At 35.4% G+C, this 21,180-nt stretch overlaps 1 protein-coding gene and 1 long non-coding RNA gene across 43 annotated transcripts in view; one reads left to right on the top strand and one right to left on the bottom strand.

Moving 5' to 3' along the window:
- Positions 1–21,180, top strand: part of ANKRD26 (ankyrin repeat domain containing 26) — a 134,785-nt gene that overhangs the window by 55,245 nt on the left and 58,360 nt on the right. For 38 of the 42 annotated variants that reach the window (XM_063780515.1, XM_063780516.1, XM_054660854.2 and 35 more), the window contains 10 exons: positions 267–300; positions 883–1,024; positions 4,241–4,454; positions 6,361–6,544; positions 7,097–7,234; positions 8,666–9,622; positions 11,038–11,190; positions 15,060–15,130; positions 15,471–15,564; positions 19,842–19,954. In XM_063780515.1, the coding sequence (XP_063636585.1) occupies positions 267–300; positions 883–1,024; positions 4,241–4,454; positions 6,361–6,544; positions 7,097–7,234; positions 8,666–9,622; positions 11,038–11,190; positions 15,060–15,130; positions 15,471–15,564; positions 19,842–19,954 (2,100 nt within the window). Of the gene's footprint in view, positions 1–266; positions 301–882; positions 1,025–4,240; positions 4,455–6,360; positions 6,545–7,096; positions 7,235–8,665; positions 9,623–11,018; positions 11,191–15,059; positions 15,131–15,470; positions 15,565–19,841; positions 19,955–21,180 lie in introns of those variants that run through there. The other 4 variants (XM_063780541.1, XM_063780542.1, XM_063780539.1 and 1 more) reach the window with 3 other exon arrangements.
- The window catches only part of LOC107976949 (uncharacterized), a 35,532-nt gene continuing 28,124 nt past the window's right edge, over positions 13,773–21,180 (bottom strand). The window contains exon 4 of the long non-coding RNA XR_010146595.1: positions 13,773–14,270. This is a non-coding gene — a long non-coding RNA (uncharacterized LOC107976949). The remainder of the gene's footprint in view (positions 14,271–21,180) is intronic.

Below are 21,180 nucleotides of genomic sequence, written 5' to 3'. Positions count from 1 at the left end.
TCAGGAAGCTTGATCTAAATATGTTTGTTATGATATTGTTAGTATATTTTTCTTGTCCCTTACTTTTACTTTTTCTGTATATAGTTTAATACCCCTTGTAGAAAGTTATTATCTTTTACATTACCTGTAAAAAAGATTCCTGTAAACTTTATGAATAGGGTAAATAAATTACAAATGCAGAGCTTTTATTTAAAAAAACAATAGTTTTAGATATTCCTTGCATTTTACATGTTTACTATTTGCCTGAAAGGTATTTTTTTTTTTAGGCCTACTAAGAAAACATCTAATGAAAAGAACAAGGTACTGTAAAAAATAAATTATCAAAATTATTGTTTAAAAAAATACATTATAAAAGATAAAGTGGGCTGGGCACAGTGGCTCACACCTGTAATCTCAGCACTTTGGAAGGCTAAAGCGGGAGGATTGCTTGACTCCAGGAATTTGAGACCAGCCTAGGCAACATGGTGGGAGCCCTGTCTCTACAAGAATTAAGAAAAACTTAACCAGGCGTGGTGAGCATGCCTGTAGTCCCAGCTACTTGGGAGGCTGAGGTGAGAGGATTGCTTGAGCCTGGGAGTTTGAAGCTTCAGAGAGCTATGGTCACGATACTGCACTCCAGCCTGGGTGATAGAGCGAGACCCAATGTCAAAAAAAAAAAAAACATGAAATGAAAAAAAAGAGAATCTTTTGTTGTAAAGACATTTACTTTGAAAAAGTGATTAAGAAGCACTAGCCATTGATAAATAAATCCTTTTAACAAAAATCAGTTCTTTTTAAGAAATACCTGTGTTTTTGCTCATATAGAAAGATGGATAATTACCACTTCTGTATGTGCTATAAATATTCTGGGGACATTTTGAAACAGTGTTATTTATTTCATAGGTCAAAAACCAAATACAGTCTATGGATGATGTTGATGACTTAACTCAGTCATCTGAAACAGCCTCAGAGGATTGTGAGCTGCCCCACTCTAGTTACAAGAATTTTATGTTGCTCATTGAACAACTTGGAATGGAGTGTAAAGGTAGGACCATTGCATAAATTTAAGGCCTTTTTATGTATCCCATTGTAATGTATGTAATGTAATAAATGTATGCACATTTAGCATACATTATGCGGTGCTTCATTGGTGGCTATGATGCTGCCACTGTGCAAAGCTGAAGAGTTCTTTATATGATATATTCTTGATATTATTCCTTTATTAGCTATGTTTTTTGCAGGGATTTTTTTCTCCCAGTTTGTGACTTTTCATTCTCTTTTTTTTTATTTTAATTTTTTATTTTTTTGTTGACTTTTCATTCTGTTAATGGTATCTTTTGAAGAGCAGAAGTTTTTAATTTTGATGAAGTCCAATTTATCTGTTTAATTATGGATTTTGCTTTTTGTATCGCATTTAAGAAGTCTTTGCATAACACAGGGTCACAAAGATTTCCTCTTATGCTTTTTTTCTAGAAATTTTATAGATTTAGGTCTTTTTTTTTTTTTTGAGACAAAATTTCACTCTGTCAATCAGGCTGGAGTGCACTGTCACTGCAACCTCCACCTCCCAGGTTCAAGTGATTCTTGTGTCTCAGCCTCCTGAGTAGCTGATATGATAGGCGTGTGCCACCACACCCAGCTTTTTTTTGTGTGTGTATTTTTTTGTTTGTTTTTTGTATTTGTTTGTTTGTTTGTTTTTTGAGATGGAGTCTCGCTCTGTCGTCCAGGCTGGAGTGCAGTGGCGCGATCTCTGCTCATTGCAAGCTCTGCCTCCTGGGTTCACGCTATTCTCCTGCCTCAGCCTCCCAAGTAGCTGGAACTACAGGTGCCCGCCACCAAGCCCGGCAAACTTTTTGTATTTTTAGTAGAGACAGGGTTTCACCGTGTTAGCCAGGATGGTCTCAATTGCCTGACCTCCTGATCCACCCGCCTTGGCCTCCCAAAGTGCTGGGATTACAGGTGTGAGCCACCACGCCCTGCCAGCTTTTTTGTATTTTTAATAGAGGCGGGGTTTCATCATGTTGGCCAGGCTGGTCTCAAACTCCCGACCTCAAGTGATCTGCCCACCTTGGCCTCTCAGAGTGCTGGGATTTCGGGTGTGAGCCACCGTGCCCAGCCAGTTTTGGGTCTTACATTTAGGTCTGTGATCCATTTTGAGTTCATATTTTTGTATGAATTGAAGTATGGATTCAAGTTCATTTTTTTGGATATGGACATCCAATTGTTCCAGCATCATACATCAGAAAGGCTAGCCTTTTCCCACTGCATTTGCCATTGTGCCTTTGTCAAAAATATGTTGGCTGCATACATGTGGTTCTACTTCTCGACTCTGTTGTGTTCCATTGATCTACAGATGCTCCTGAGTTTTATCTCAGGTTTTTGGGTTTGTTTTTTTGACTTATAAGCTATGACTCTTTGTTTTGCTATCTTAGTGGTTGCTTTAGGATATATAGTATATGACTTGAATTTATCACAGTGCACCTTCAAATAATATCATACCACATCATATATGGTATAATTTTGTTATAGTTCTGATATATGGTATAATTATAATAGTTTGCTTTCATTTTTTTCTCTCCTGGCCATATCCTTTCTGAATCTGTGGGATTATAGTTTTTATTAAGTTTAGAAAGTTTTGGCCAATTTTTCTTCACATTTTTTTTCTGTCTCTCTTCCTCCCTCTTTGGGGGCTTATATATTAGCTGCTTGGATTTTTTTCCATAGTTCATTGATGTCTCAAAGTTATGAATCTTTTCTTTTGTGATGGTTAATCTGTGTTTATTTTCATCTAATTTAGTTTTCATCTTTGACATTGTAATTTGCATCTCTACAAGTGCAATTTGGTTTTTAAAAAATATCTTCCATGCCTCCACTTATCTTCTTGAGCTTTATTTTGAGGTACAGTTGAGTTACATATAAACAGCTTGACTTTTTCCTATGTTGCTTTTATGATTTGGGCTAATTCCCTACTCCTGAGGCAATACCTTTCTGATTATTCATTGTCTTGAGAAGTATGAGTTTTTTCAGCCTGACTGTGGGAATGAACACTCTTCCTGGTGCTGTGGAAGCACCAGGCAGGATTTCCTCTCCTTTTTTTAATGGGGTTTTTTCTTTGGTTTCAGATAGTTTCCTAGCATACATGCACTGTTTATTACTTTGCTCAATACCCAAGAGGGGATCTCTGCAGATCTCCAGGGTTCTCTGTACCTCTCGCTCCTCTCTAGTGTCCTGTGATCTCTGTCTACTTTGCGTTTACCAGACTCTCAGCTTCATCACTTCAACTCAGGGAGTCTGCTGGACTTTATGTCAGTTTTTCCTCCCCGCATCATGACCTAGAAACTCTGAAAGCGGGGCTCTGGGCATTCATAAGACCATAAAACTTACTTCCTTTGTTTGGTTTCTTTTCTTTTTTTTTTTTTTTGAGGCAGAGTCTCGCTCTGTTGCCCAGGCTGGAGTACAGTGGCGCAATCTCAGCTCACTGCAACCTCCACCTCCTGGGTTCAAGCGATTCTCCTGCCTCGGCCCCCCCAAGTAGCTGTGATTACAGGTGCCTGCCACCACGCCCCACTAATTTTTGTATTTTTAGTTGAGACAGGGTTTCACTATGTTGGCCAGACTGGTCTCGAACTCCTAACCTCAGGTGATCCGCCCACCTCAGCCTCCTAAAGTGCTGGGATTACAGGTGTGACCCACCATGCCCAGCCACTTCCTTTGTTTCTTGTCTGTCAGGGATCCTTGTGTTCATTGCCTGAGTCCACTCTCTTGAAACTCATTGTTTCATGTATTTTGTCTGTTTTGCCTTTGGTCGTTTCAGGAAAGAAGGAAAGTTAGTACCTGAAGCAGACTGCAGTAGAGCCTCAGCACACGCTGCAGACTGCCTGGAATGCTTTTCTTCCCCATTTGCTTAACTGCTGCCTTCTCGTCCTTCATTTCTCAGTGTAGCCACCTCTCCCTCAGGGAAATCTTCCCTGGACCCAGTATAGATCAAATTCTCTTTTGTGGTCATAGAACTCTGTTTCCTTACAGCATCTATCTGAATTCATAATTGTCACTTTTTTGTCTTTGTTTCTTCACTATACTTTAAGCTAAGCAAGTGCAGAGGTCTTGCCTGTTTTATCTGCAGAGCTTAGTTTAATGTCTTCCACATTGTAGGCCCTCAATATGTAATTGGTCAGTGTCTTAATGAGTGAATGTTACAGTGTACAGTGTGTTATATGGAAAAATACTCATATATTTCTATCTTGTTTTCTTCCTGATACAGATTCTGTTAGCCTATTGAAAATCCAGGATGCAGCTCTTTCATGTGAAAGATTATTAGAACTTAAAAAAAATCACTGTGAACTACTTACAGTAAAAATTAAAAAAATGGAAGATAAGGTTAATGTACTACAAAGGGAGCTATCTGAAACAAAAGAAATAAAATCACAGTTAGAGCATCAAAAAGTTGAATGGGAACGAGAACTGTGCTCTTTGAGGTATGATAGCCTAGTTTTAAAGAAATGTTTAACTACTTGTACTAAAGATATATAGAATTCTTGTAATTGCTGACTTACCTTCTGGGGCTTAGCAGGGAAGAAAACTTCTTAGTCTTGTCGAGTGTGAAATTCTTGGAAATAATATAACTGGTTCTTAACTATGAACTTCTACTAAATATATATTCTTTTAAATCACTTTAATGGCTATGTAGAAGTTTGTCGTATGGAAGTCTCATTATTTAATACAGTAAGTTTTGGGTTTACAATTTTTTTGTATTATAGTTAATGCTGGAAGGAATACCTTTTTATAAATCTTTTTCTACATTTCTAATTTACTTTGAATAAATTCTTCAATATAGAATTATTCGTTTAAAGTACAGGAATTTTTTTAAAAAGGCCTTTGGTCCAGATTTTTAAATTTTTCTCAGGAAAGTTTAGTTAATTTACGTTTCAATCAATAGAGAATGAAATGGCCATTTTTTCAACCTAAATTTTTTTTTTTTTTTTTTTTTGAGATGGAGTCTTGCTCTGTTGCCCAGGCTGGAGTGCAGTGGCGCAATCTTGGCTCACTGTAACCTCTGCCTCCCAGGTTTAAGCAATTCTCCCACCTCAGCCTCACAAGAAGCTGGGATTACAGGCGCACGCCACCATGCCCACCTAATTTTTGTATTTTTTTAGTAGAGACGGGGTTTCACCATGTTGGCCAGGCTGGTCTTGAACTCCCGACCTTGTGATCCTCCCGCCTTGGCCTCCCAAAGTGCTGTGATTACAGGCATGAGCCACCGTTCCCGGCCAGAACAATTTTACTCTTAAGATGCATGAATTAAAAAATAAAATGGTGAGTGATTACTGAAAGCGATCTCTCTCTCATACACAGATAAAATTAATTCAAAGTTCTGTGTTGAAAATGCATGTTATTCTTTATGGTTTACTTAAATATTAGATCCTGTTTTGTTCCAAAAGAGATTTTAAAATTGTTTATGCAATATGTAATAATCAAGAAGGTATGTCGAAAGTGTTACCAGAAAAAAGAAACATAAAAAGTATGGGGTAACCAGTATTAGGCTCGTTAGCCTAATCTTTAATTATGCTATTATACAGATATATGTTGTATGAAAGCATCTGAGGGTGTTTTCTTACACTGTAATAATTTTTAGGGATACTTGCAATATTTCATAAAAACAAAAATGTATTTCTATTGGATTTATAAACATTTTAGTAAACTAACTTCTTTTTAGTTAGTTTAATGATCTTTCCTAATTGAGGAGTAATTATGACTAATTAAAAAAAGATTTTTTTTTTTTTTTTTTGAGATGGAATCTCACTCTGTCGCCCAGGCTGGAGTGCAGTGGCACAATCTCGGCTCACTGCAACATCTGCCTCCCGGGTTCAAGCGGTTCTCTTGCCTCAGTCTCCTGAGTAGCTGGGATTACAGGTGTCTGCCACCACACCTGGCTAATTTTTTGTATTTTTAGTAGAGATGTGGTTTCACCCTGTTGGCCAGGCTGGTCTCAAACTCCTGACTTCAAGTGATCTGCGCGCCTCGGCCTCCCAAAGTGATAGGATTACAGGCATGAACCACTGGCACCCAGCCAAAAAGATAATTTTCAACTTGCATCTTTACTGAATCATTTCCAATATCTTTTTCCATAATATTTACCAGAGGTACTCATAACAGAAACTTACCAGTTAACAGAATGTTCTTTCATCACTACCTTTCAAGTATATATGTCCTTTTCAAAAGACTGAAGTGAGAAATTAAAAATCAGAGAACTAGAAAGGAAAAATATTCAAGAACATAGAAATTGTATTAGGGTAATAAACCAACATACAAAGCGGCATATCACACAATGAACTTTTTATTTTGTAACAATACAGATTTTAAGATAAGCATATTTAATTGCAGATTTAGCTTAAACCAAGAAGAAGAGAAGAGAAGAAATGCTGATATGTTGTATGAAAAAATTAGGGAACAGTTAAGAAGAAAAGAAGAGCAATATAGGAAAGAAGTTGAAGTGAAACAACAGCTTGAACTGAGTCTCCAAACACTGGAGATGGAATTGAGGACTGTAAAAAGTAATTTGAATCAGGTAAATTAATTTTTGATAAAAATTTTATATTTTTAACTTTATTTCATCACTATTATCACATCCTTTTGATTTAATATATATTATCTAGGTTTAAAACAAAACTGTTATCTCATCTTAAGCTGACCTGTGACCTTTATAACTAAAATTATTCATGATAAATCTTGGCACCTAATAGATGCTCAGTCTCTGTTTTCTGAATGAAGGAATGGAGGGTAAGTTGAGTTTAATCACTAACATAAATGTTAATTTAGGCATTTAATGTTAAAATACAGGCTAAATAGCTCTAAAATTATGATGAAACTAGTAAAATGTTTTGACATTTTATTTCACAATTCTATATTTGCCTGTATTTATTAAGAACCATTTTTGCTTTTTGATTAATTTAGCTGTCACTTAGGTGATTAAAATTTGAGTAATTCTTGAGTAATAAAGGTTCTTGCATTTTAATGTGCTATTTCCTTTTTATAAGTTTTTTGTTTTAAAATTCTGCTCTTGTTAACCTTTTAGACTTTTACAAAATGCTAATAGACCTAAAACTTAATGTATCTCTAGGTCGTTCAAGAGCGAAATGACGCTCAGAGGCAACTTTCTCGAGAACAGAATGCCAGAATGTTACAAGATGGAATTCTGACCAATCACCTTTCCAAACAAAAGGAGATTGAAATGGCTCAAAAGAAAATGAATTCTGAGGTATTTCTATTTCCTTTAGTCATTTTCAAATATGTGTGTATATGTATTTATATGTGTATATATTTTAAAAACCAACTATATATGCATCTTGGAAAGTATCGAGGATTTTTAAACCATATATGTGTATCTTGGGGTAGTGGTAGTGTTTTTGGTCCATTGGATAAAGTGGTGTTCTTAATTCAGCTCCACTTGTCTGCAGCAGTCAAGTAATGACATTCAGAATGGCCTCATCCAAAGGAAAAGCTTTTAATAATATCTTCCGTAGGAATTGATGGTCTTTCCACAATCTCAAAACCCTTGCTACTAACAATAGATGCTTGAGATTTTGGAAGTGATTTCATCACCTTGATATATTAATGGAGAGGTTAGTTTATTGCTTCTACCCGTAGGAAAGGAGGAAAAGTACAGCCAGTTCAGTGACATATTTTGGATGTTATTCTTCTCACTGTTGAGAAGAGTAATGGTTTACTGCAAGTAGTATCTTATTTTGGTACAAAGAGCTTTTGAAACAATGATATGCCATGATATATAGTTAGTGATAATTTAGTGATAAGTATTTTGTTCCTAGTAAAACAGTTCAGCATATTTCTCCCTGTTTCACATTATTACGTTTTCAAACATTATGAAGAGGAAACAAAAGTTATTGCGACAACAAATAATCTCGTGATTTTCTAAGAGGAACTCTACAAATTTTGTCCTATTTACCATTAGTGTTGTAAAATGAAAGGCTTCTTTTGTATTTAAATATTTATACCACAGAAATAACTGATTTAGTGAAAGAACACTATAAATAGAGTCAGAAGACCCAGGGAAAATCATACAGCTGCTTTTTTTTTTAACTTTTCCTTTTCAAAATTGTGATACTAAATGAGTTCATTGATATATGTAGAAGTGCTTAGTACAATGCCTAGATTTATTATTCATCAATAAACATAATTGATAACTGACTATAAAGATGTGAGAAAAGTAGAGTATCTATAGAATATTCTCAGAAAAAAGGAACTTGAAAAACTTCAGGAAATTTCGTCTGTCCAAATATATATAGAGCCAAGGCTCTTACTATGGGTTGGTGTGTGGGTTAGATATCAGAGTATAAACCCAATTTTTTAATGTGGTCAAATTATTAATCTTTTATGCTTTTGAATTTGTTGTACTTCAGTAAAAGGCCTTTCCAATTCTGAGATTCTTAAAAATTTTCTAGTGGTTTCTTTTTTACTTTCATGGATTAATTGTCTTCAAATAAATTTTTGAACTTTTGGGAGTTTATGCTCTATACGGTTTGAGTTTTGATCCAACTTTTTTTTTTCAATTGGATATACACTTATTGCAACCCTTTATTGTAAAATGTACAGTTTATTCTTTAATTTCAGAGGAAATCATGATCTGTCATTTTCTTGGGTGCTAGCTCAAAGTTTCCTTTGTTTTACTTAGAATTCTCATAGTCATGAAGAAGAAAAAGACCTATCGCATAAAAATAGCATGTTGCAGGAAGAAATTGCTATGCTAAGACTAGAAATAGACACAATAAAAAATCAAAACCAGGAAAAAGAAAAGAAATGTTTTGAGGACCTTAAAATTGTAAAAGAAAAGAATGAAGACCTTCAGAAGACTATAAAACAGAATGAGGAAACATTAACACAAACAATATCCCAGTATAATGGACGGCTTAGTGTTCTGACAGCTGAGAATGCAATGCTAAATTCTAAACTGGAGAATGAAAAGCAAAGCAAGGAAAGACTGGAAGCAGAAGTTGAATCATACCATTCTAGATTGGCTGCTGCTATACATGATCGTGATCAAAGCGAGACATCAAAAAGAGAACTAGAACTTGCTTTCCAGAGAGCAAGAGATGAGTGTTCTCGTTTACAGGACAAAATGAATTTTGATGTGTCTAACCTAAAAGATAACAATGAGATTCTTTCTCAACAACTATTTAAAACTGAAAGTAAACTCAATAGCCTAGAAATTGAGTTCCATCACACGAGAGATGCCCTCAGAGAAAAGACTTTGTGTTTAGAACGGGTACAAAAGGACCTAAGCCAAACACAGTGTCAAATGAAGGAAATGGAACAACAGTATCAAAATGAACAAGTTAAAGTGAATAAATACATTGGAAAGCAGGAGTCTGTAGAGGAGAGATTGTCTCAACTACAAAGTGAGAATATGTTGCTTCGACAACAACTGGATGATGCCCACAACAAGGCTGACAATAAAGAGAAGACAGTGATTAATATCCAAGACCAGTTTCATGCTATTGTGCAAAAACTTCAAGCTGAGAGTGAAAAGCAAAGTCTTCTGCTAGAAGAAAGAAATAAGGAGTTAATCAGTGAATGTAATCACTTAAAAGAAAGACAGTATCAATATGAAAATGAAAAGGCAGAAAGAGAAGTAAGTATCAAGAAAGATAAATATTTTTCAAACCTCCTGAAAGAAAATTTAAAATAATATATAGTTATGTAGTTAACTATAAAAATAAATAGATAAGCTTATTTACTCTATCAGTTTAGAAACATCCCTTGTTTTCAGCAAATAAAAGAGCTGAGAGATGCTTTACTTTGAGTAAAGATATTGTATCATCTATGAAATTTTGAGTTTTAAGTTATGAATTGTTATAGACTAGTATGAATAGTAAACTAATGTGAATAATGTAGTCTTTTACTGCTAAAGTAATAATTTTAGTGTCTTTATGTTGCCACATCTTAAGAACATTTCCATTTGTCTGCCACCATGAAACAGATAAATGGAAATGCTCATACCTGAAATGAGTATTTTGAAGTTAAGGTTCAATTAAGTGTGTTATTTTGACAGTTAATTCCAGATTTCCAGATAAACTGAAGTATATTGCTATATCTCTTAATACTTTTCTGTCAGTAGCTTTTTATATATTTCAGTTGATGTGATTTTATTTTTATTCTTGTCAATTTGACTTGTCTAAAAATATTTCAATCTCAAATTACATATTGTTATCTCTCAATTCTTTAAAGCATGTACTTTTTATTAAACCATAATTTGGGACAAATGTGAATTTTAGCAACCATATTTGATTTAATCTCCCCAGTGGTATTTATAATTTACTTTGAATATATTATGAGCAAATAATTTGCTCATAATTTTCATTTCAGTGCCCAATGACTATCATTTGGGTATAACTTTGTTCAGTATAAAGATAAGTAAGTGTAGCGATTTGTGATTTATTAGTTTGGCATTGGACCACCATTTTCACACTAATGAGGGGTGGCAGGATGCACAGGCAGCAAGAATGGAGTGAGTAGGGGAGAGTCATAGCAGCCGAGGTCAGGGAGGCAAGTGGAGGCCAGGTTACCTAGGGCCTCTAAGGCCATTGGAATTTACCTGTATTCTGAGATAGGAATCTATTGGAATAATTTGAGCAAGCAATTAAGTATCTGAGGAGCTCTGAAGTTGATTTGATGTTCTAATAAAAAAGAGCAAAAATGTTTCATAGGGTACAATTAATCACTACCAGTTCCACTCACATAACTATTTCGAGACTTCAGTAGATTGTTAAGCAGTGTAAATTCATGGGGGGATGAATGAATAATGGGCTGAATCTGTTGTTTAAGTAACGTCATACCTAACTGGCAGGAAGATAACACCTGTGTCCTTAACTGAATTCAGTAATAAACAGGAATGTGTACATAAGAGGACAAGAAGGTGAATCAATGTATGTGGTAATATTTTTTAAGTTGTATATGTCATAGTTAAATATTATTAACATAATTTATTTTTTAACAAAACTTAATAATAAGGTGACTTATAAAATCAGTGACAAAATGTCTTATCAGGTTGTTGTGAGACAACTTCAACAAGAACTAGCTGATACCCTAAAAAAACAATCTATGTCAGAGGCTTCACTGGAGGTTACGTCACGTTATCGTATTAATTTAGAAGATGAGACACAGGATTTAAAGAAGAAATTAGGTCAAATCAGAAATCAAGTATGTATGAAATTTAACATGTCAAACAGTTAATCTATAACTGGTTAAATATATAGTGTTTTATCATACTAATTTAGTGGGTAGCCTTCTTTTGTGTTTTCATTATAATTAATTTAAATTTTATTATCTTTTTTTTTTTTTTTTTTGAGATGGAGTCTCGTTCTATTGCCCAGGCTGGAGTGCAGTGGCACAGTGGCGCGATCTCGGCTCAATGCAAGCCCCACCTCCTGGGCTCACGCCATTCTCCTGCCTCAGCCTCCCGAGTAGCTGGGACTACAGGCACCTACCACCACACCTGGCTAATTTTTTGTTTTTTTTTTTTTAGTAGAGATGAGGTTTCACCGTGTTAGCCAGGATGGTCTAAATTTTACTGTCTTTATAATACACTTGCTTCTTTATTTATTTGTTTTTTTTTTTTGAGACAGAGTCTCACTCTGTTGCCCAGGCTGGAGTACAGTGGCACTGTCTCAGCTCACTGCAACCTTCACCTCCCCGGTTCAAGCGATTCTTTTGCCTCAGCCTCCTGAGTAGCTGGCATTATAGGTGTGTGCCAGCATGCCCAGCTAATTTTTGTTTTTTGTTTTTTGTTTTGAGACAGAGTCTCGCTCTGTAGCCCAGGCTTGCGTGCAGTGGCATGATTTTGGCTCACTGCAACCTCCGCCTCCTGGGTTCAAGCAATTCTCCTGCCTCAGCCTCCCGAGTAGCTGGGATTACAGGCGCCCACCACCACGCCTGGCTAATTTTTGTATTTACAGTTAGAGATAGGGTTTGCCATGTTGGCCAGGCTGGTCTCAAACTCCTAACCTCAGGTGATCCACCCTCCTCGGCCTCCCAGAGTACTTTGATTACAGGTGTGAGCCACCGCACCTGGCCTAATTTTTGTATTTTTAATAGAGATGGGGTTTCACCATGTTGGCCAGGCTGGTCTCGAATTCCTGACCTCAGGTGTTCCACCTGCCTGGGCCTCCCAAAGTGCTAGGATTACAGATGTGAGCCACCACACCCATCTTGTTTATTAAACTCTTTCATTCTGCCATTTTTTTCTTATAATTGCACATTTTTAAAAATAATATTTAGTCTTAGGAAAGTTGAGAATTATACATCATTCCTCATGGAAGTTGAGAGAGTTTTTTCCTGTTAAACAGTATTTTATAGTGATTTTTCTATTGTCATGGCAAGCCAGATTAAGTTAGAGGATAATGTTTAATGGAATGTTCCAGAAAATTGTCTTATTTCTTATTTTCACTTTTGTGAATGGATACAGAGTCTGTGTTGATTTATTTTATGGATTTCAAATTAATTTGTACAGAAAGGCCATTAACTTTTCTCCAAAATGCAAATGTTTTAGGTTAATTTATAAACTATTTGAAATAGGCATTTCCTTCATTTTCCTTTCATTTAAAATATATTATAAAAACATAGAAATATTTAGATTATGTATAGCACGTACATCTAAACTAGAGAATTAAGAAAATTATCTAGATCCCTCCACTGAATTTTTAAAGAACATTATTGAGATATAATTTATATACCATACAGTTCACTCATTTAAGGTGTACAATTCAGTGTCTCTTAGATTATTTACAGAGTTGTGTAACCATCACCACAGTCAATTTTAGAACATTGTTATCACCCTGAGAAGAAACCCCACATCCCTTAGCCATCACCACCATCCCTGTCCACGTCCCTCCACCTTCTCCAGTCCTAGGCAACCACCATCTACTTTTTGTCTCCTTAAATTTGCCTGTACTGAACATTTCATATAAATAGAGTCATACAATATGCAGTCTTTTATGAGTGGCTTCTTTTACTTAGCATGTTTTTGGGGTTCATCTGTGTTGTAGCACATATCAGTACTTCATTTCTTTTTATTGTCTAATAATATTCTATTGTATGGCTATACCAGTTATCCATTCATCAGCGGATGGGCCTCTAGATTGTTTCTACTTTTTGGCTACTGTAAATAATGCTGCGATGAACATTCATTTATAAGACATATGTTTTTATTCTCCTGCCACTGGATTTTATCTTCAGAGTTAATCAGGCTGCTTTCACCATCTCTCTGCTTTACTCCTGCTGTTCTTCCTGCCTTTGCAGTTTCTGTTCATCTAGCCTCATTCATTCAGACCTGGCACACAATTCCCCCTCCTTTCGGAAGCTTTCTCTGACTGTTCTGGATCTCATTGACCTCACATTTTAGCACTCTTTGTCTAGTCTGTGTAGAACAATTTGCCCTTAATTTAACTTCACTTTTATTTTTTTTCATAAGAGAGAAACTTGTCTAATTATAAATTTGCCTACGAGGTGAATAATATCTGATATGCCTGTCACCTATCCTTTTATAAATTGAAAATATTTTAGCTTAGCAATTGTTAGGTTAAAATTACTTTATATTATACTAAGAATTTCTTCTTTGAGACATTGATATAATAAAGCTTTTATTCTATTTTTATTATTTTATTTTTTTACAAGGCCACAGCTAACATAGGTGGTTATTCTAAATATATTTTAAGTAATTAAATATAAGTAGAAACCACTTAATCTAGTAAAGGAAAGTTATTCAATCAAATGCTCATGTTTTTCACCCTGTAAAGAAATCTGCATTTCCGTTTCTTTATTATGTAGCCAGAGCTGGGATCCGTAGATTCATACCGCTTTCCCACCCAAAGAGCTCCAGCTTTTCTCCTACACCGTATGACATAAGCTTAGCCTTAAGCCCACCAGAGTGCTTGCTAAAGCAGCTCAGCATAGACAGTTGTTGCAAATGACTTGATTTGGGAACCTTGTTTCGCAGCAGAGTCCAGTGTTTTCAGTCCAGTGCTCTGATGGCCATGTAAGTTATGTATTACTCATTCCAGGAGGTGCTGTTTGCATTGTGGTCATTGCCCACTGAGTAGAGCAGAGAGAAAGTAATCTATAATTGTTTAAAGTACTGTCGGCTTAGTGGAATTGGCAAAAGTTCTGTGAAGTACTAGGGGTGTATTCTGGGCCTCATGCTCCCCATTTGCTTTCACTTTCAGTGGTGTGAAGAATGATTCAGTGCAGCTACAGTAGACCACTTCCATTGGCATGCCATCTGCCTAAAATATACAATTTTATTAGAACATAAAATACAGTAAAAAGAATCACACGAACAGCAAATATTATATATAGCTCACTATATGCCATGTACTCATCTAAGTACTTTATGTATATATTCCTTGACTGAATCTTCTTACCATCCCAGTGAAGTAATAGTATTACTGTCTCTGTTTCTATTTTACCACTGAAGAAATTGAGACACTGAATGTTAATTTGTGCAAGGTCACACAGCTGGTAACTGGTGGAGTTGGGATTCCCACCCGGCCATTCCAGCTTCTGTGTGGATACTGCCTCTCAATTTCATGAAATATCTAGTTGTCACCTAACATGTCATCATGTTAATTTTTATAATCACTGGCATTGCCATGGTCATTCACATCTATAAATATTTAAACTTATAGTTCATGTGGTGGTGCTTGGAATGCAAAAATATAAATGCTTACCGTAAGGTAATTTCCTACCTTTCTCCATTTTACCAAGTTTGTAAATTTGAGTATTTATCTGATAAAATATAGTTTGAAAACAAGAGTAATATGTTTTAGTTCTAGAACGCAGGTTGATAAACTTTTCTGTAAAGGGCCAGATAGTATTATTTTAGGCTTTGGGAGCCATAGATACCACCTGCTGCAACAGATCAGCTCTACAGTCACAGCACAAAAGTAGCCATAAACAATATGCATATTGAAGGGTATGACTGTGTTCCAATAAGGTTTAGTTACAAAAACAGGTAATGGACAGATGTGTACTAGATTATTAGTAAAGTGGGGTTTTTTTATTCTTTGTTTTAGTTGCAAGAAGCACAGGATCGACATACAGAAGCTGTCAGATGTGCTGAGAAGATGCAAGATCACAAGCAAAAGTAAAATTTAAAGCAGCACACAGAAAAACATGATTATTTATAGAGCAAATAAGCAGTATAGTATGAGAATTATATCAGCTATGATCATAAGTACATCTGTGTGAAGTCAAGGAAAAATTTCAGCATTAAGCAATTTTGAAATGAGGATTTTTTTATATTATCCTAGAATTTTGTGCATTATCCACAAACCACAACTAGAAAAACGATAGAGTTGCCAAATTACCTACTTTTGAAATCTTTAAGAATTTATGTAATTATGCCTTCAGGTGTTTGCTAAGAAATTACACAGTATTTTAAAAATTTATCTGAGAGAATAATTATTTTAAAATATACATTTCAGGCTTGAAAAAGATAATGCCAAGTTAAAAGTTACAATCAAAAAGCAAATGGACAAAATTGAGGAGCTTCAGAAAAACCTGTTAAATGCAAATTTGGTAAGTCAGCCACTTAATTTCTGTCGTACTGAAAAGGAATTTTATTGCTTTAGTAGGACAAGTTGAGTATCCCTTATTTAAAATGCTTGAGACCAGAAGTGTTTCAGATTTTGGATTTTTTTTTATTTTGGAATATTTGTACATACATAATGAGATATCTTGGAGACAGGACCCAAGCCTAACATGAAATTCATTGATTTTTCATATATACCTTATATATGTAGCCTGAAGTTACTTTTTTGTAATTTTTTTTTTTTTTTTGAGATGGAGCCTCACTCTGTCGCCCAGGCTGGAGTGCAGTGGTGCGATCTCAGCTCTGCCTCCCGGGTTCACGCCATTCTCCTGCCTCAGCCTCCCGAGTAGCTGGGACTACAGGAGCCCGCCACCACACCCGGTTAATTTTTTTGTATTTTTAGTAGAGACAGGGTTTCACCGTGTTAGCCAGGATGGTCTCGATCTCCTGACCTCATGATCCGCCCACCTCGGCCTCCCAAAGTGCTGGGATTACAGGTATGAGCCACAGTGCCCGGCCACTTTTATGAATATTTTAAAAATAATTTTATGCATGAAACAGAGTTTTGACTGTGTTTTCACTGTGACATGTCACATGAGGTCAGGTGTGGAATTTTCCACTTGTGGCATCCTGTCCACACTCAAGAGTTTCAGATTTTGGAACATTTTGGATTTCAAATTTTTCAGATGTTCCTCCACTTATGATGGGATTACATCCTCATAAACACATTGTAAGTTGAAAATATTATAAGGTGAAATTTAATACACCTACTGAATATCATAGCTTAGCCTAGCCTATCTTAAACCTGCTCTGAACACTTACATTAGCCTACAGTTGGACAAAATCATCTAACACAAAGTCTATCTTATAATAAGTATTGGATATCTCATATACCACATATTGCTAGCCTGGGAAAAGATAAAATTCAAAATCTGAAGTATGTTGAAATTGTGATGGTTTCACACCATTATAAAGTAAAAAAATTGTATTAATAAGTTGACCCATGGTAAGTAAATCCAAATTTCACACACTCTTAAAGTTGAAAAATTGTAAGTTGGACTATTGTAAGTTGGGGACTATCTGTATGTAAGAATATTTTAGATAATATGAAAATCCTTATTGATAAAAATATTTATTGTATTCATGGTAATACTACTTGCTACTAGTAGTGCAAGTCCTCTTGACTTTATAGAAGTTGACTGAATTCATAACATTAATGAGTTTGGTAGTAAGATTTTAATAAAAAAGATTATGATAGCCTAAAAACAGTGTTTTTATATACATTTTGTTTGTTCACTCATCCATTGATGGACGTTCGGATTATTTCTTCCTTTTGCTTATTGTGAATAATGCTGCTATGGATATGGTGTACAATTGTCTGAGTCTCTGCTAATATTTGTAATATCTTTTGAAATTCTAAGAAATTTGAGTAGTGATTTGATCTACAATTCTGAATTTCTTTTATAATCTAAACCGTTCACTGAGAATTTCAGAATGAATTGCTTTTAACATGGTAGTTTTTATTCCTCATCAAGAATGGATACTATGTCATTATACAAGCATTCTTTTCCCCCAAAGTAATGTGTTTTTCTCTTTGGATTTTAAAAAAGAAAAACATGTGAAAAAGTAGAAATGGCTGCTCCAGCAGGACATCACAGAATAACACAGTGCTCCTAGCATTGCAGATTCAGAAACTTTTTTTCCCATTTATCTGTGTTTATCAGTCTTTCAAAACCTTAACAGTTCCTGTCAGGCGCAGTGGCTCATGCCCAGCACTTTGGGAGGCCAAGGTGGGTGGATCACCTGAGGTTAGGAGTTTGAGACCAGCCTGGCCAACATGGCAAAACCCTGTCTCTACTGTAAATACAAAAATTAGCCAGGCGTGATGGCAGGCCCCTGTAATCCTACTACTCGGGAGGCTGAAGTAGGAGAATCGCTTGAACCCAGAAGGTGGAGGTTACAGTGAGACGAGATTGTGCTATTGGGTGACAGAGCGAGACTCCATCTCAAAAAAAAAAACTAAAAAAAACCCAAAACCTTAACAGTCCAGTCTCAGAAAGGATGGCCGTGTAATCCACAATACCAATTTATTGATGTACCAATTTAGTGATTATTTATTGATGTTCTGCTTGATGTTTAACAAGCAGAACAGGATTCTCTGGTCATTCACGCTTTCCTGTGTAGAAATGAAGATCAGAAGATTGCATTGTAAATACTAAAGTGGAGCAATGAGGTTGATGCTTCTACTAATGAGTTTCTTTAAGTCACAACAGGAAGATGTATGCTACTCTCCTATACAGATATACCTATCAGAAGAAACATTGACAAGTTTTTTTTCTAGATTTCATGTGTTAGTCCTACTTTATTGGCATCCTTTTCACACAAGTGACATGACAATATATTGATATGAAGTCTCCTGTGAATGAGAGTGTGGGGGACATCCCCTTATATGGATGTCATCCAGGAATATATCAACAGCTCAGAAATGGAAAATTTAGTAAAAGTACTCAAAACCTGCTAAGCTTATTCAAAAATAATGGGGGATTTTCTGTAGATTCCCATAGAAATGAGTTAGGAATATGGCATATAATTATTAGTCACTTTGAAATGTACACTGTGAATCAAAAATTTAATAGAAACCGCTTTCAACCAACTCATCAGTAGCCCCTAACTTTTCCAGAAGGTTCTCATCTCATGTCTTTATGGAAAAGGGAATTAGTCAAAAGAAAGCAAAGGCAAACAATCAATAATCTGACCCTTGTGGAAAAGTTTTGCATTATGAAAGAAAAACAAAGACAAAGTATGCTGGTCAACATCCTAAGGGTGAGTGTGCCCACACAAGATGAGAAAATAACACTACACTCAAAATAACACCAATAAGAATCAACATAAAATGTACAAGATTAGCTACCTACAAAAGGAATCTGCACCAAGTAATGGTTTATGAGTGTGTGGTTGAGAATATGGTTTATGAGAAGTGAAACAGAAGGAAGAGACCTCAGGAAAGAGGTCTGGGCTGGAAATCTAGATTAGGGAATCTGGGATGAAGCCTTGAGATTTAAGGAGCTCTTAGAGAATTTAAAAAAGAGGAATGGAAGGAGACAGGACTCAGCATGAAGGGTTGCTGCGTTTAGAAATGAAGTGAGGTCAGAGACGCCTAGGGGAGGGTATGGTCACTGTTAGTAGTTGCTGCTGAGAAGTAAAGCAGATTAAAGACTAAAAAATAGGGCCTTGATGACTTTCAGAATTTTAAAATGAGAATTATAAGACTGAAAATTAGATTTTAGTATAAAAGAAGACGTGATGAAAAAGTAGATCTCTAGATGAGACCATGTATTAAAGAATATTAGAGTCTGACGAGCACAGTGGCTGACACCTGTAATCCCAGTGCTTTAGGAGGCTGAGGCAGGAGAATCGCTTCAGACTAGGAATCGAGACCAGCCTGGGCAGCATAGCAAAACTCTGTCTCTAAAAAATATGAAATAAATTAGCCGATGTGGTGGTGCATGCCTGTTATCCTAGCTACTGAGGAGGCTGAGGTGGGAGGATTGCTTGAGCCCTGGAGTTCAAGGCTGCAGTGAACTATGATTGCACCGTTGCACTCCAGCTTGGTTGACAGAGTGAGACCCTGTCACAGACAAACAAACAAACAAACAAAAAAGAGAGTCCAATGGAAAAACAGGTTGATTTAAAAAGCCACAAGAATCAGGCAAAAGTTATGTTTTTGTTTATTGTGGAGAAGAAAAACTTTATTTAAAGAGAAATGGTTAATAGAACAGGAAAAATTGAAACCCATAGAAGAATGTTTATGGAGAATGAGAGAGAGCTCATCTTGAAGTCAGGTGAGTATAAAAAATGTAACGGGAACCAGATGAAAGTTTTCTAAAACTTGTCTTAGTAAGATTTGATTTAACAAAAACTGGAATATCTTGAACTACTGATGACAGTGTTTCTAGAGCAACTTCAGAAATGAGAACGTACATCTAAAATAACTTTTTAAAAAGGAATTTTCATTAACACTTAGTATTTTATATGTAAAAACTTCTATTTTTAACAAATTTTGGTAATTTAAATTCCAGAAAAGAAATATGAGCTGTTTTAAGAAAAGTCATTTTTTCAAATCCGTTCTTATTGCCATCAGGTTTATAAACTGCATTTTATATGCCTAAACATATGTTACTCATGAACTCATAAGAAATAATAGTTTTAAGAAAAAAAGTGTTTCCAGAGTTTTAAAAGTAATTGAAAATATTTTGTTTCAAAGTCTGAAGATGAAAAGGAACAATTAAAGAAACTTATGGAATTAAAACAGTCACTGGAATGTAATTTGGATCAAGAAATGAAGAAAAATGTTGAATTAGAAAGAGAGATAACTGGGTAAGATTTTAATATTTCAGATCATTTTAACCATTCATTAATTGATCTAATATAATTTTACTTTGTTCAAAACTAGATATAAATTCATTTAATATCTACTTTTTCTTAATGAAATTATTCTCTTTTAAAATTGTTTTAGAAAGTTGCAGCACAATCTGAAACTTTTGGAATGCCTAAATATTACACTTATTCTTTAATGATTTTGAAAGCAGTAACAATGCCTTTGGCATATAATGTCAACTGCACTCTTCATCTTTTACTTTGAACTTTTATTTCTGAAGATATTTTCACTCTCTTTGGTAATCTTTCTCTCTTTGGTAGTGTCCTTCCCTTCAAAGAAGATATTCAAATCTTTTAATATCTAAAAACCTATCTGTGTCATCCTTTGGAAGCATCAAAAATTATCTTGATTTAGCTTATGCTTTCTTTCTGCCTCTTTGTGTGTGTGTGTGTGTGTGTGTGTGTGTAGTAATAAAATATATCATGAAAATTTACTCATTTCCCATGGATATCCCCCATGTATACCTGAGGTATACATGTTATTAAACTTCTGTTTGTTTTAAAACATATATGCCTCATACATATACAAAGGTATGTATGATTTAAGAGTGAAATGAGCAATCATGTTTCTACTATCCAGATTTAAAAATGGAATGTTACCCATTGCCTTGGAAGCCCCTAACATGGCTGCTTTTCTATTTATTTGCTGAGTACTTACGTTTGTTCTGATTCTAATTACTATTTTTCTCTCATTGTCTTTCTCTAACGTGGTTTGGCATCCCTTTTACTTTGTTAACATTGTGCTAGTAAAGATTTCTGGATCTCTTCTGAAAGCAGCCTTTGTGTCTTTATACATGCTTTCTCTGCTCATTTCCTTTCTTCTAAAACTCTGCCTGTTTCCTTTTCCCCTTAACTCAGACATCAAAAATGTTTTCTTTCCTGTCTCTTATCTACTTTGAATGATCTTGATGTTTTTTGTGCGTACTTTCTTTTTTTTTGTACTTCTTATAAACAGTGGTCAACGGATATCAAATGTATTTTTGTGTCTTTTTCAACCATTCATGTATAAGTATGTGTATGCTTTTCTTTTCTTTTTTTTTTTTCCCTGGAATCTCTCTGTTGCCCAAGCTGGAGTGTGGTGGTGCAGTCTCGGCCCACTGCAACCTCCACCTCCTGGGTTCAAGCCATTCTCCTGGCTCCGCCTCCCAACTCAGCCTCCTGAATAG

Source organism: Pan troglodytes, chromosome 8 (assembly GCF_028858775.2).
Source record: "Pan troglodytes isolate AG18354 chromosome 8, NHGRI_mPanTro3-v2.0_pri, whole genome shotgun sequence".
NCBI lineage: Eukaryota > Metazoa > Chordata > Mammalia > Primates > Hominidae > Pan > Pan troglodytes.
The sequence above is the reverse complement of the archived record's forward strand: the minus strand, read 5'-3'. Positions and strand labels throughout refer to the sequence as shown.